Source organism: Artemia franciscana, chromosome 5 (genome assembly GCF_032884065.1).
Source record: "Artemia franciscana chromosome 5, ASM3288406v1, whole genome shotgun sequence".
In the NCBI taxonomy this organism is placed as follows: domain Eukaryota; kingdom Metazoa; phylum Arthropoda; class Branchiopoda; order Anostraca; family Artemiidae; genus Artemia; species Artemia franciscana.
Window position 1 is genome coordinate 24,112,092 of NC_088867.1, and position 12,767 is coordinate 24,124,858.

The 12,767-nt window shown below is 35.6% G+C and overlaps 2 protein-coding genes across 3 annotated transcripts in view; one reads left to right on the top strand and one right to left on the bottom strand.

Moving 5' to 3' along the window:
• LOC136027139 (14 kDa phosphohistidine phosphatase-like) overlaps positions 1 to 12,767 on the bottom strand; it is a 146,179-nt gene that overhangs the window by 46,594 nt on the left and 86,818 nt on the right. The window lies entirely within an intron of this gene.
• LOC136027138 (phosrestin-2-like) overlaps positions 1 to 12,767 on the top strand; it is a 107,027-nt gene that overhangs the window by 16,573 nt on the left and 77,687 nt on the right. The window contains exons 2-3 of one of the 2 annotated variants that reach the window (XM_065704104.1): positions 2,009 to 2,089; positions 10,707 to 10,787. In XM_065704104.1, coding sequence (XP_065560176.1) covers positions 2,009 to 2,089; positions 10,707 to 10,787 — 162 coding nt within the window. The remainder of the gene's footprint in view (positions 1 to 2,008; positions 2,090 to 10,706; positions 10,788 to 12,767) is intronic. The other variant, XM_065704105.1, reaches the window with a different exon arrangement.

A 12,767-nucleotide genomic window follows, 5' to 3' on the forward strand; every position in this document is an offset into this window, starting at 1 on the left:
GTCATTTAATATTGATAAGTGTGAGTTACTAGCCTTTAATGCAAATCCTATACCCACGTGTCTTCCGTGTTCTAACTTCTCCGTCCGCTGTGTCTATGAATTGTGGTGGTTAGGCATTCAGATTTGTTCGAAACTATTTACTTTTAGGACCAATATTGTACAGGATGGTAAAGAAAAACTTAAAGTGGGTAATGGTAAAATATTGGCGAATAGTGGTCATTGTTCTCGAAAAGCACTTGCATTGCTACATAGTAGCTTTTGTGACCATTCAATACTTTTCCTGTCTGGTACTTCACCTATCATGAAAAAAAAGGATCTGGCTGAGGTGGATATATTATATTTCCGGTATTGTAAGTTTCTGCTTTATTTAACCCGGTACTATAGAAACAAGAAAATAATTAGGTATTTCGGGGCTTCTGACATTACTACTTCTTTTCGGAAGTTAGGCTCAAATTTGAAAAAGGATTATATTTTTTTCTCTAGGCCCCTTCCACCCTTTAGTTTGTGTATTTATTTGTTAGTTTTCACCTGTTTTCGTTTTATAGTTGTGTTATCTTTTGGAAGTTCTTTCCTTAATTGAGTTATGGTTGTGTTGTATATGTTTTATCTCTCGTTTAGTTGTGTTATTTTTCTTTCATTATCTTTTATTTGCTCCACTTGTCTTGCATTTTAGTGGGTTAAAAATAAATCATTATTATTATTAATGTTATGTATTTTATCATTTTGCAATAAAATGAATTGAAATTGAATAGAAAATATTAAGCAAAAACCTAAAATTTGTGTTCACATCTGACAATGTTTTAAACCAATGAGGAGCTCAAAAAGACCGTCACAACTCACTTCAATCATTGACAGCAATTGCTGATCACGCAGAGAAGTAACCTTGAATTTGCATTACTTTTGGTAATAATTCTGTTTTATTCACCCGTTTTTCTTTATAGCGAATTGGAGGTTAAAAAAGCCTTGAAGAGCACCGCTTAGTTTTCTTTTTTCATCTTAGGAGTGAAAAAAAAAACATTTACGAGGCCAAAATCAATATTGTTTCGAAAGAAGAGTTGGGCACTGCTTCTTCTTATACGCTTATGCATGAATTAAAACATGTAGAAAGTGTTCTCCAAAGGCTTATTCATAAGCTTTCTTGCACATAGAATCATTTTGACCCTTACTTCAACTATTAAAACAGATTATTAGCTGCAAGAATAAGTCACAACTCATTTCCTGACAGGATATCAATTCTCTTGTTTTCAGGCATGTCTAACTTGTAAGAGTTTAAGCCTCTGAGTTCATTGTAATTTCTCTTGGTTCACACTTCGCATGGTTTAGACGCTTTCGGTTGAGATTTTTGACATCTGGTGCAATTTCAAAAGTTTACAGAACAAGCCATGCAAAAGTGCATGTTACTAGCAAATACGCGGATTTTTATTATACAGATGCACTTAGGAGCCGGGAGTTACTATAGCGAGCGCCCTATCCAATAAGGGGTTCTGACGCAAGTCCACTGTTTCTTAATCTCTTGTAATTGTCAGGTAAATTACCAATTTTTATGTTTTTGAAATTTGAAAACAAATCTCAGTATAAATAACTCGTGTCTAGTTTATGGGATAATTACAAGAGATTAAGGAAATGGTGGACTTGTGTCAGAACCCTTTATAAGATAGGGGGTTCGCTATAGGAGCCCCCTATAGGATGCTACTGACTGTGATACATATCTACGTTCTAAATTTTTAAATTCAATGTAAATAGGTATCTACTAAACCAGCCCCGTATCAGTGAGGAACATCTTTTGGTACTGCTCCCCCCCCCAAAAAAAAAAATTGAGTTACGGTATTCACAGAATTCCCTGTGTTTTCTTTTTCCTTTTGAGATGTTTTTCTTTGCCTGTTTGAACTCTCCTTCCGTTCCCATATCTGCCCTCTGAATATTTTCACGCATGCTGGTCTTTTTAAACTTGCTTAGAAATAAAAAAAATATATATTTACAAACTAATGCATAAACTAATTTTTTTTAGAGTTGCCGAAGATGGGAATGAAATATCAAATGAAAACGACGAGGATGCACGATGCAACGGAGCAGAGTATTCACAATGCAGGTATGGAAAGACGCCATTCAAAGGGAGTTTGACCAGAAACAGATGAAAATAAAAAATGAAATTGTAAACGTAACTAGAACTTTGGTTATTTTAAGACTATACAGATAAACTATTTTTTATTTATTTTAGATAATAACAGTAAGAAAACTATTCGGAAAATCAATTTAGATTTTATCTTTTCCTATTCGTATTTCCCTTGGGGGGGGGGGGAGAGGGCAAGGGAACTTTAAATTTTGAGTTGGAGCGGGAACGAGACAAATTCTTTTTATCCGACACTCAAATAACAGTGTGTTACAGTTCTTTTTTTTTGTTTCCGTGTCCCTCTCGACGGGCTACACTGCTCGAAATATTAGCAGTTCTTCCACAAGGCATAAATAGAACACCAGCTATCACGGACCTTCATGTTTCGTTAGGATTTCCTCTGAAACATAGGTAAAACCGGGTGTGAATTTCTATAGACAAAGTCAGGGTACTAACTCTTATTTTCTACCAAAATTATGTTCTTCATCCCTTCAGATAAATATCGTGATGACAGGGATTTAGGGATCATATCCCCATGGAGATTTGATGTGGGTACGATAGACTTCCACCCCTCTTCGAAAGTACTACCGTTTTGCTTCTGATCAACTTTGGTTGAGACCTGACAACTCTTTGTGCTAACTGTCTCGATGCCAACAATTTGAGCACGCTCCTCTTTCACTTCCCCACAAAGGCTGCATCGGTTCTAGATTCCCAAAAAGCATAACTGAAACACTTGCTTTTACTTCCAAAATTGGCGTGAAATGCGACACTAGAGGGCCCTACTAGGATACTTGCTCCAACTTTCTCCTAAGCTTGGTTGAGATCCAATACTTTTTTTGGCACAAGTTCAGAAAACTTTCGAAGCTAAGACAGTTTTCTTTGCTCTATGTTTATTCTATTTAGTAGACTGGGGAACAAACTGCCGTTACTGCGCTACAGAACACTGATCGAATAAAAAAAAGCAAAAAACGATAAGATCTTTGATGTTTTAAACATAATTGCTACTTTTGTTAAGAAACTATAAGAATACATGCATTAAAATGAATTTTTTTCAAGTGGAAGTTTATTTTTTATTAATTTCTTTTTTTTACAAGGACAATCGGAACTTCTCCGACTCTAGAGTCCAAAATCACATATCAAACATTCACTGTGCTTGAAAGTCAAGTTTTCTGGGCCTATATATAAATGGGCTTTCTATTGTTTTTAATTGTAGAAAGTAACATTCCTGCAATGTCATCTGCGTGAATAAGATGCGACAATGTCAGCTTAGAGTTGAAAGGAGTGAAGCTTTGTGTTTCGAATTGGTGGCAGCAACTGCAAAATCAGCGTTAGACAACTTAAACCTAAAACTACTTTACTGATTAACACGATTAATGCTCAGTAACATAAAATTTTCACCAAATCCTTTAAGGGTTTGGTAGGTATTTTCACCTTAAATTTTATCAATGAAATCCACAAGCTTTTTTTTAGAGGGATAGTCTCTAAAAATCTGCAACGTTTTCCTAAGAAAATAGCGACAAATTTTCCTATCAAATTGAAAATAGCGATGAAATCCTAAAAGGATTTGGCTATGATCCTACCCGTTCGAATTTAGCATAATAATGTAAACATACTTCCAATTTGTGTTTAAAATCTCGAGATCAATGTCAAGGTAACATTCGTCAAATCACTTAAAGAGAAGTACAACGAATTTGTTCGCCCTCACTTAAGCTAGAAACACCAGCAATCCATTTAATACAGGCGTATTGCCAACTTTGGAACAAAGAATTCTTTCTTGAATAACTCTCATTTTTGTCCTTTCTACGCTGTCTTATTTAAGCAAGGGATTGGAAATTTGACATCTATTCAGGTTACAATTTTCGGAATTTACTTGAAAAATACAGATTCAACAATTTTGGGCATCTTTGGGAGGTAATATTTTCTGGACCGTAATATCAGTCGTAAACCTCCACCGGAGCAATGGAAGGACCTGACAGTTTCTAGCATGATCATGGTAATGAGGAATCTATGCCAGACGTGGTACCCAACTTTTCTTGACTTTTCATTGCCCTTGCATTTTGTATGTTTTCAATAATAATTATTTTACTTAGTGTGATACGCAATGTCATTGAGTTTATACACCATAGCACTTAAAAACTATCCCACCCCTATATACAATCCATTAGGTTCTCTCTACTTTCTCATATTCTTTGCATTAGCGTAAAATTAGGGAGAGAAAACAAACTGGTTATTTGCCCCATTAAGCGTAACAGTTTTCTAATTGTAATTCCGTTTACACTACTAACATGGACATTAATTTTCAATCAACATCAAACAGTTCGTGGTAACGAACTGTAAGTAAGGAGCGACCCGGCTGAATGGTAACCGAAACTCTAAATAATAGATATTTCAAAACAACCTGCTTTTTATGATGATTTTAAACATATAATTTTCGTTATGTTTAGTGTTATCTATCAAAGTTTGCCTGATTTTTGAAAAAAGGGAAAAACAATTCCTAAGAGCATTAGAATCTTAATGAAAATCATACCATCAGATTCAGCGTATCACAAAACCATACTGTAATGGTTTTAAGCTCCTATCAGCAAAAACGTGGAATTTTGTATTTTTAGCCAGAAGAAAGATCACGAATGGGTGTTTATTTGTTTGTTTGTTGTTGTTTTTTTTTACGTTTTTCCCAGGGGGGATCGTATTAACCCAGTGGTCGGAGAATATCGCAAGGGGGATCATTTGAATGAAAATTTAAAGTCTAGTGCCCTTTTTAAGTGACCAAAAAGATTGGAGGGCAACCTGGTCCCCTCCCCCGCTACTTTTTCCCCAAAGTCGTCTGATCAAAATTTTGAGATAGCCATTTTGCTCATCATAGTTGAAACGCCCAATAACTATGCCTTTGAATATAACACGACCCCTCCCCCCACGGCCCCAAGTGAAAGGTCTTTAAGTCATAAAATTTGACCATTTTTTCGCATAAGATTTGTTATTGTGAAGTATATATACATTTTAGGGTGGGGGTGAGTTTTTTGCTGGTGGTTTTTTGGGAGAATTTCCTATGAGGAGGGAAGTTTCCAAGGGGTGAACTTGTCAGGGGAAATTATACACTGAGGGAATTTACAGGAATTCCTAAACAAAATTCTTTTAAATGTCTTGCTTCTCTTTTTTGTTCCAATTTTATGCGCGGAGTTGTTAAAGGTAATTGTCGGGGGTACATTTTCACCGGGATTGAATTATCCAGAGGATATTTTCATGGGGAGGGTTTCTCGGTGGAAACATTTAAAACTTAAAACGAACGTAAATTATTACATGTATGAAGGGGATTGCCCCCTCCTCAAAACCTTGCTCTTTACGCTAAAGTTTGAATTTCGTCCCAATTCTGTACGAACTACTCCTGAAACACAAGGGTCGTTTAATTGGAAAAATAGGAAGCTTTTTTAAAAGTACTAAAAAACTTTACCGTTAAGAGCGAGGAGTTGAGTAGGGGGCAATCCTCTTCATGCCCGTAATAATTTCTGTTCGTGTTAAGTTTTAATGTTGCTCCTTACTTTTAGTTGAACAAAATTGTTCTTTTTTTAATTCAATCTTGCAAGGGCCTACCAATTTTTCTTTTACTAAGAGGGAATTTGGTTTTAACTATGGTAAAATAATGAAAGACAAGGGTTTGTTCGATTACAGTATCATTCGATTCTAATTAGTTAAAACTCACAATTTAAAACTAAATATAGACGTAGAGTAAAAATAAGGGAATACTAGTGAAAAGCGACGAGCTGACGAATTTTATATTCATTCCTATATTGTTGAACTGCCAAAAATAAAAACCACCTATCACACTATCCAGGTTTTAGTATTTATTCCTAGATGCCGTTTTCTTTTTCTGAAATTAAACAAAAAAACAAGTTTTTTTAAATGAAAGTAAGGAGCGACATTAAAACTTAAAACGAACAGAAATAACTCCGTATATGAAAGGGGCTTTTCCTCCTCAACGCCCCGCTCTTTACGCTAAAGTTTGACTCTTTCTCTTAACTTTACTTTTTAAAACAGTAAAAAACTTTAGCGTAAAGAGCCGAGCGTTGAGGAGGAAAAGCCCCTTTCATATACGGAGCAATTTCTGTTCGTTTTAAGTTTTAATGTCGCTCCTTACTTTCATTTAAAAAAACTTTTTTTTTTGTTTAATTTTTGGACGTTTTTGAATTAATGCATGTTTTGATCTTGGCTCTCCGCACATAAATAATTAAAACGAAATTTACAGATTAATTTTTTTTGCTAAATGGCTTTTTCATAGTTTTAATCAGAAGATTTTGAGAAAAAAGGAGCGAGGGGGGAGGCCTAGTTGCCCTCCAATTTTTTGATTACTTAAAAAGGCAACTATAACTTTTGATTTTTTTACGAACGTTTTCATAAGTAAAAAATATACGTAACTTACGAATTAACTTACGTAGCGAACTTCTGTATTCGTATGTTTTTATTGCATATCTGAGGGGGCTCGCCCCTCGTCGATACCTCGCTCTTTACAATAAAGCTTAAATTTTGTCCCAATTCCTTAAGAATGACTCCTGAATCACAAAGGCCGTAGAATAAGTAGTAGTAATTACTAAAAATACTTTAGCGTAAAGAGCGAGGTATTACGAGGAGGTAAACCCCTCATATGCGTTATAATGTCTGTTCGTTTTCAGTTTTAATGCTGCTCCTCACTTTCAGTAGAAAAAACTTTTCATATTTATTTTTTCATTGTTTTTTTAAATAATGCTAGAAAATCCTACACCCCCTCCATTGAAAGTCTCTTCCCCCATGAGAAGTTCCTCCATGGAAAGATCCTCCCACGTAACCCCTCCCCTCAACTCTCCCCTCCCCCAAACCAAAAAAATCCCCCTGAAAACGTCTGTACACTTCCCAGTAACCATTACTATATGTAAACACAGGTCAAAGTTTGTAACTTGCAGCCCCTCCCATGGGGACTGCGGGGGAGTAAGTCGTCTCCAAATACATAGTTATTAGGTTTTTCGACTATGGTGAATAGAATGGCTATCTCAGAATTTTGATCCAGTGACTTTGGGGAAACAATGAGCGTGGGAGGGGGCCTAGGTGCCATCCAATTTTTTTGGTCACTTAAAAAGGGCACTAGAACTTTTAATTTCCGTTAGAGTAAGCCCTTTCGTGACATTCTAGGACCAATGAGTCGATACGATCACCCCTGGAAAAAAAATGATAAATAAATAAATAAAAATAAACACGCATCCGTGATTTGTCTTCTGGTGTAAGAATCTTGTTATTGTTTGCCAGGGGTTTAATCTCTTGTTTACCAGGGGTTTAATCTCTTCTTGGTATAGCCTTGGAAGTGTTTGTTGTACGAGTTGATTCTTGCTAAATAACATGTGCGATTTGAAAAACAGTTTTTTTGTATAGAAGGACAGGAGGATTTTGGGGAGAGTTAGTCGGTGTTGGTACTTAGCGAGTGTGGTAGCTTTGCTTAGATGTGAGTAGAATAATTTGTTCCTTCTCTATCTCACAATGTTAATTTACTACTTTCCACAGCATGACATGAGTCTCGCTGATAAAATTTAAATACCTTGGAACATTTTGTTCGCTCACATATTAGTTAGTAGTTAGTTTATTTTAATATCTTAAACTTCTTATTTCAGTACGAAGACTAAGCAAGATTGTACTTATATTACAAGTTATAAAACTTTTTGATTTTCTTAATTATCTTTTTAAAACGAGACTATTAAAAACCAAAAACCAAACTTCTTTTAAAAATAAAACCTTTGCTCTTTTTTAACTCTTGTGTTGTGTTAACTTTATCTCAAGTATTAGGTACGGGTTATTTCTAGCATTTCTTATATATTTATTAACCGGCAGAGTTTGATACCTCCACGCTACTCGAACTATTGCTAATTCTCCAGACTCTGTTTAAACCGGTTACACTGGCAAAAAATGCCAAATTCCATATTTTTGTAGATAGGGGCTTGAAACCTCTACAATAGGGTTCTCTGATACGCCGAATCTGATGGTGTGATTTTCGTTAAGATCGTATGATTTTTAGGGTGTGTTTCCCCTATTTTCTAAAATGAGGCAAATTTTCTCAGGCTTGTAACTTTTGATGGGTAAAACTAATCTTGGTGAAACTTATATATTTAAAATCAACATTAAAATGCGATTTACTATATGCTCCTTACTATAGTTCGTTACCACGAACAGTTTGAAAAAATGTTGCGGGAGTAAAAAAGAAATAACAACTAGGAGCATGCTTCAGCATTCCCAACTAGGAAAATTTACTTCAGCATTCCCATTGTTGTATCCTCAAAGGCGATATAACGAGAAATTTATTTGATATATAATCCTAATACTGATAATGATACTGAATTTGAAATTTATCAAAAAAGTGTAAGTGCAGCAGTTTGGGCTGCACTTACTCGATTTACCTTTGGTCGGCTTTACCAACTAAAGTACTGGGGAAGCAACAACTTGGTTCTGTTTCTTCACATTACATACTGTAGTTTTTGAGCCAAAAAAAAAAAAAAATGGTAAACCATGCAATAAGAAGCATTTTTCTAAGAAAATATAATATTTATTCAAACGTATTTGTAAAAAAAAGTGGAGCATGGGCAAGCTAAGGCTATACTTTCACGACAAAGCGTCTATTATTTGTTTTTGACGTATTTGATGTTAAAGGACGATCTGATTCTATCACAGAGTGATTGTCACATTAACACTTTACTAATAATTGCTAAACAACGTCACCACCTTTTTAGTATTCAGCTGTGTGCATAATGACGAATTTTTCTATGTATCTAAACGTAAGGGAACAAATAGAAGTCAGACCAATTAGCACATTAATGCAGCCCTTCGTCCCTGAATCGCTATTGAACAAACCCTGAAGAGGGTTAGCAAGGCACAGACTGTAATCTGCTACGACTCGGATACCTGAAAAGGATACCTAATTTAAGGTGCTACGTCGAAAAAAGACTGTTTTTTTAATATGATTTTTCCGAAGGGTTGGGGATCATGTTGAACAAGTCATAGTTGCTCATATAGAATCTTACCCTGATATCTAATCATTTTAGAGGTATCAAAAACCCTTGCTTAAAAGGACATGAATGAACAGACTACCAACTATGGTTTTATTGGATACTGCCACGCAGCGTGGCATTTCATCAACAAACATATGCGATTGTGTGGTTCAATATGGAATGGGCAATTACTAAGAACAAAATTCAAAATTCCGATCAAAACAGTCTTTTTTCGTTAAAAATCCTTAAGTACAGTATTGAATAATCAGTCAGTATATTGACAAAAACACAAAAAGACACATTTAGTGGTGTGTTCACGTTCAATCTTGCTACGAAATGTAAAATACACAAAATTTAAACAATTCATAGTCCATTTTTTTCCAGGATGCATCACAACATAAATGTTGTCAGCTCATCAAAATTTTTAAAATAATGCACCTCATAAGCAAATTTTTGCCAACAATTTGATGAAACAGAAATCCAACATCTATCCAAGGAGTACCGATCAGCGTTAAAAAGGACACAGCATCTCTTTGATGAAAATTAGATTTTGATGAAAATTACTACATAAAGTTCGGAAATATATGAGAACTCTATTGTAGAGGTTTAAAGCCCTTGTCTAGAAAAATGTGGATTTCTGTATTTTTTTTTTCGAGAAGGATGGTCAGGAATGCGTGTTTTTTTTTTTTTTTTTTTTTTTTTTTTTTTTTTTTTTTTTTTTTTTAAACCAAAAATGATCGTACCAAAGACAAAGTGACATTTTATGCTCTTTTGAGGCGCAAAACAATAACTGCAATCCAAAGGGAGCCAAAAAGCAATTGGAGAAAATTCCGAGAAAGCGAATCAATTTAGATTTATCGAAAAACTGTATATTGAGCTATCCAATTTCAGAGACGGTAGTTAAGATATATGGGCTTTTGAGGGGGGCGGTTGTTCTACGGGTATTTTTCAGGGAAAATACCCCAAATCACAGGCATTCTAGCTGGGGTTTGGCCCAAAGCGGTCTTGAAAGAAGCATATCAATGCTAATTATCTTGCTAAGAACGAATCTAAACTATGATGGAAATAAGAGTACCTAGGATTTGAAGGCAATTATTCCTTAAAATCTAGAGAACTATGTTTGCATGTTTTCTTCGGACCCGAGTTATTTATACAGAGATTTGTTTTCAAATTCCAAAAGCACAAAAATTGGTAGTTTACGTGACAATTACAAGAGATTAAGGAAATGGTGGACTTGTGTCAGAAGCCCTTATAGGATAGGGGGTTCCCTATAGGAACCCCCTTTAGGATGCCACTGATTGAGATACTTATCTACGACCCAAATTTTTTAATTCAATGTAAGAATATATCTGCTAAACCAGCCCCGTATCAATGAGGAACATCTTTTGGAGCTGTCTCCTTTCAAAAATTGAGTTACGATATCCACCGAATTTCCTGTGTTTTCTTTTTCCTTTTGAGATGTTTTTCTTTTACTTGTTTCAGCTCTCCTCCCGTTCCCATGCCTGCTCTCAAAATAATTTATCGCATGTCGGCCTTTTTAAACTTACTTAGAATAAGAAAATCTTTACAAAACTAGCACACAAAGTAATTTTTTTTAGAATTGACGAGGATAGAAATGAAACATCAAATGCAAAGGACGAGGATGCACGATGCGATGGAGCAGAGTATTCACAATGCAGGTATGAAAAGACGCCATTCAAAGGGAGCTTGACCAGAAACAGAGGAAAAAATAATTTGTAACTAGAACTTTGTTTATTTTAAGATTATACAGATGAACTTTTTTTTTTTTTTTTTTTTTTTGATTTTGGATAATAACAGTTCGAAATATATTCGGAAAATCAATTTAGATTTTTATCTTTTCCTACTCGAATTTTCCTTACAACAAGTTTTTAATAATATTCCTATAAACTTCTCATGAAAAAACTCAGTGGCCAAAACTCATAATGAAGTTATTTTCCACTTGCAAAATGCAAGAATGTCTCTCTTGTCAAACTCCAATTTTGCAGCTCCTTCTCACGAATAGACCCAATTAACAACAAACACCTCTCTATCTCACGTTTTTAAAGTATTAAAAGATGTCAAACTTCACCAAGCAGCATCCAACAACAAAAATTATTCATAAGTATACATGTTTAAATATAAAATTTGGTTTTAGTTAGTAATTTATGTGCTTTAGAGATACCATAAAAGGACTTGTTTGTTCAGATCCTGAACTCTTTCAAGAAAAAACATCTTAGCAATCCTGGTTTACAGTTGCCAAAGAAAATTGATGTCAAAATACCCTATTTCACATTTAAAATAGCTTTCGAACACCTAGCTCGGGACTGTAGCAATTAACCCAGGTACCCCCTTTTTGCAGGGCCCCATGAATCGACAAGAGAAACTCCATGTCAATCGAACATGTCAAGTATGTCCTCTGTCCTAAGGGGAAGAACGATCACCCAAGCTATAGCCTGATCTGCCCAACCGTTAAAAAAGCCATGAACAAAGCGTGTCAGCCCCAAAAATGGACAATTTAAAAGTCTTTTGCCGAAACATATACGGATAAAACGCTGGGAAAATAAGCTACCTTAGTGGAATTTGCTACGATTATAATGTGATTTGTGTGCAATAGCACCTACTTACCAAGGACAATTTGCTCTGTTCCAGTCCTTTCCACGCAAATCGGTCTTTATACATGAAGCCAAGCACAAATTTACGCATAGAACACCTAGTGTCAGCACTGCTGTTATAGTTGACGACCAGATACCCTGTAGGCTGTACGAGTCGTGTGACGTCGTGCGACTTCTACGCTTCTGTTGAGTTTGTTGCGCCAACTAGCTTTTTTCTCATCAATGTATATTGTCCAACAAACCTGAATAACGATCATTCTAAGAAACATTATACCGAGGCGTGCAGTCGTTTAAGCATACTCTTGTGTAGAATCGACAACAGACGCTTTCTGATTTTATAGAGACTTCCAGTGCAACCCTCGTTACCTAGTAAACTGAAAGACATCCTTCTATCAGCATTCCTGGATGGAATATCATTGTGTGACAAGATCAGCATTTTACATATATACACAATAGTGGCCCTACGAGAAATATTGACCATGTGATATTCCTATTAATGCAAAACATAACCGTTGACTCCAATCAGACCTGTAGCGACCATTTGGGTCTATCTTTCAGTGTCCCTTTGCAATCTAATGCCACCTACGCAACTTAAAAACACTTTATCAAAACTGAGTGGGAAAAAATTAACACGGTGCTGTATCAACACACTTGTGACGAAATCCTGAGCAAAGTCAAAGTGCCCTACCAGCTACTAGTGCACAGTGTCCAAGATTCGGTCACTTTAAATATCTACTGCGAGGAAATTTGCCACGCTATAAAACCACCGAAAAGTTAGCCGTCACCTGTCATTGATTCCATTCTGGTTCTCAAAACCCAGGTTGAGACAAATGTCCCCTGGTCAAACAGGCAAAAAAACGTGCCAAGTTCTGGTGCAATATCTGGAAGGAATCCGATAAGCCCAGATTCAAGGTGATCTTCTAACTGTTTTGGAGCACAAAGAGACTACCTAAATCTAACGGAAAAACAGAAAAGCGATGAAGCTGATAAGGTTTCAGAGCAAGCCTCAAAAAACCCAAAAGCGATGTGGAAGTTCTTCAAGAGATC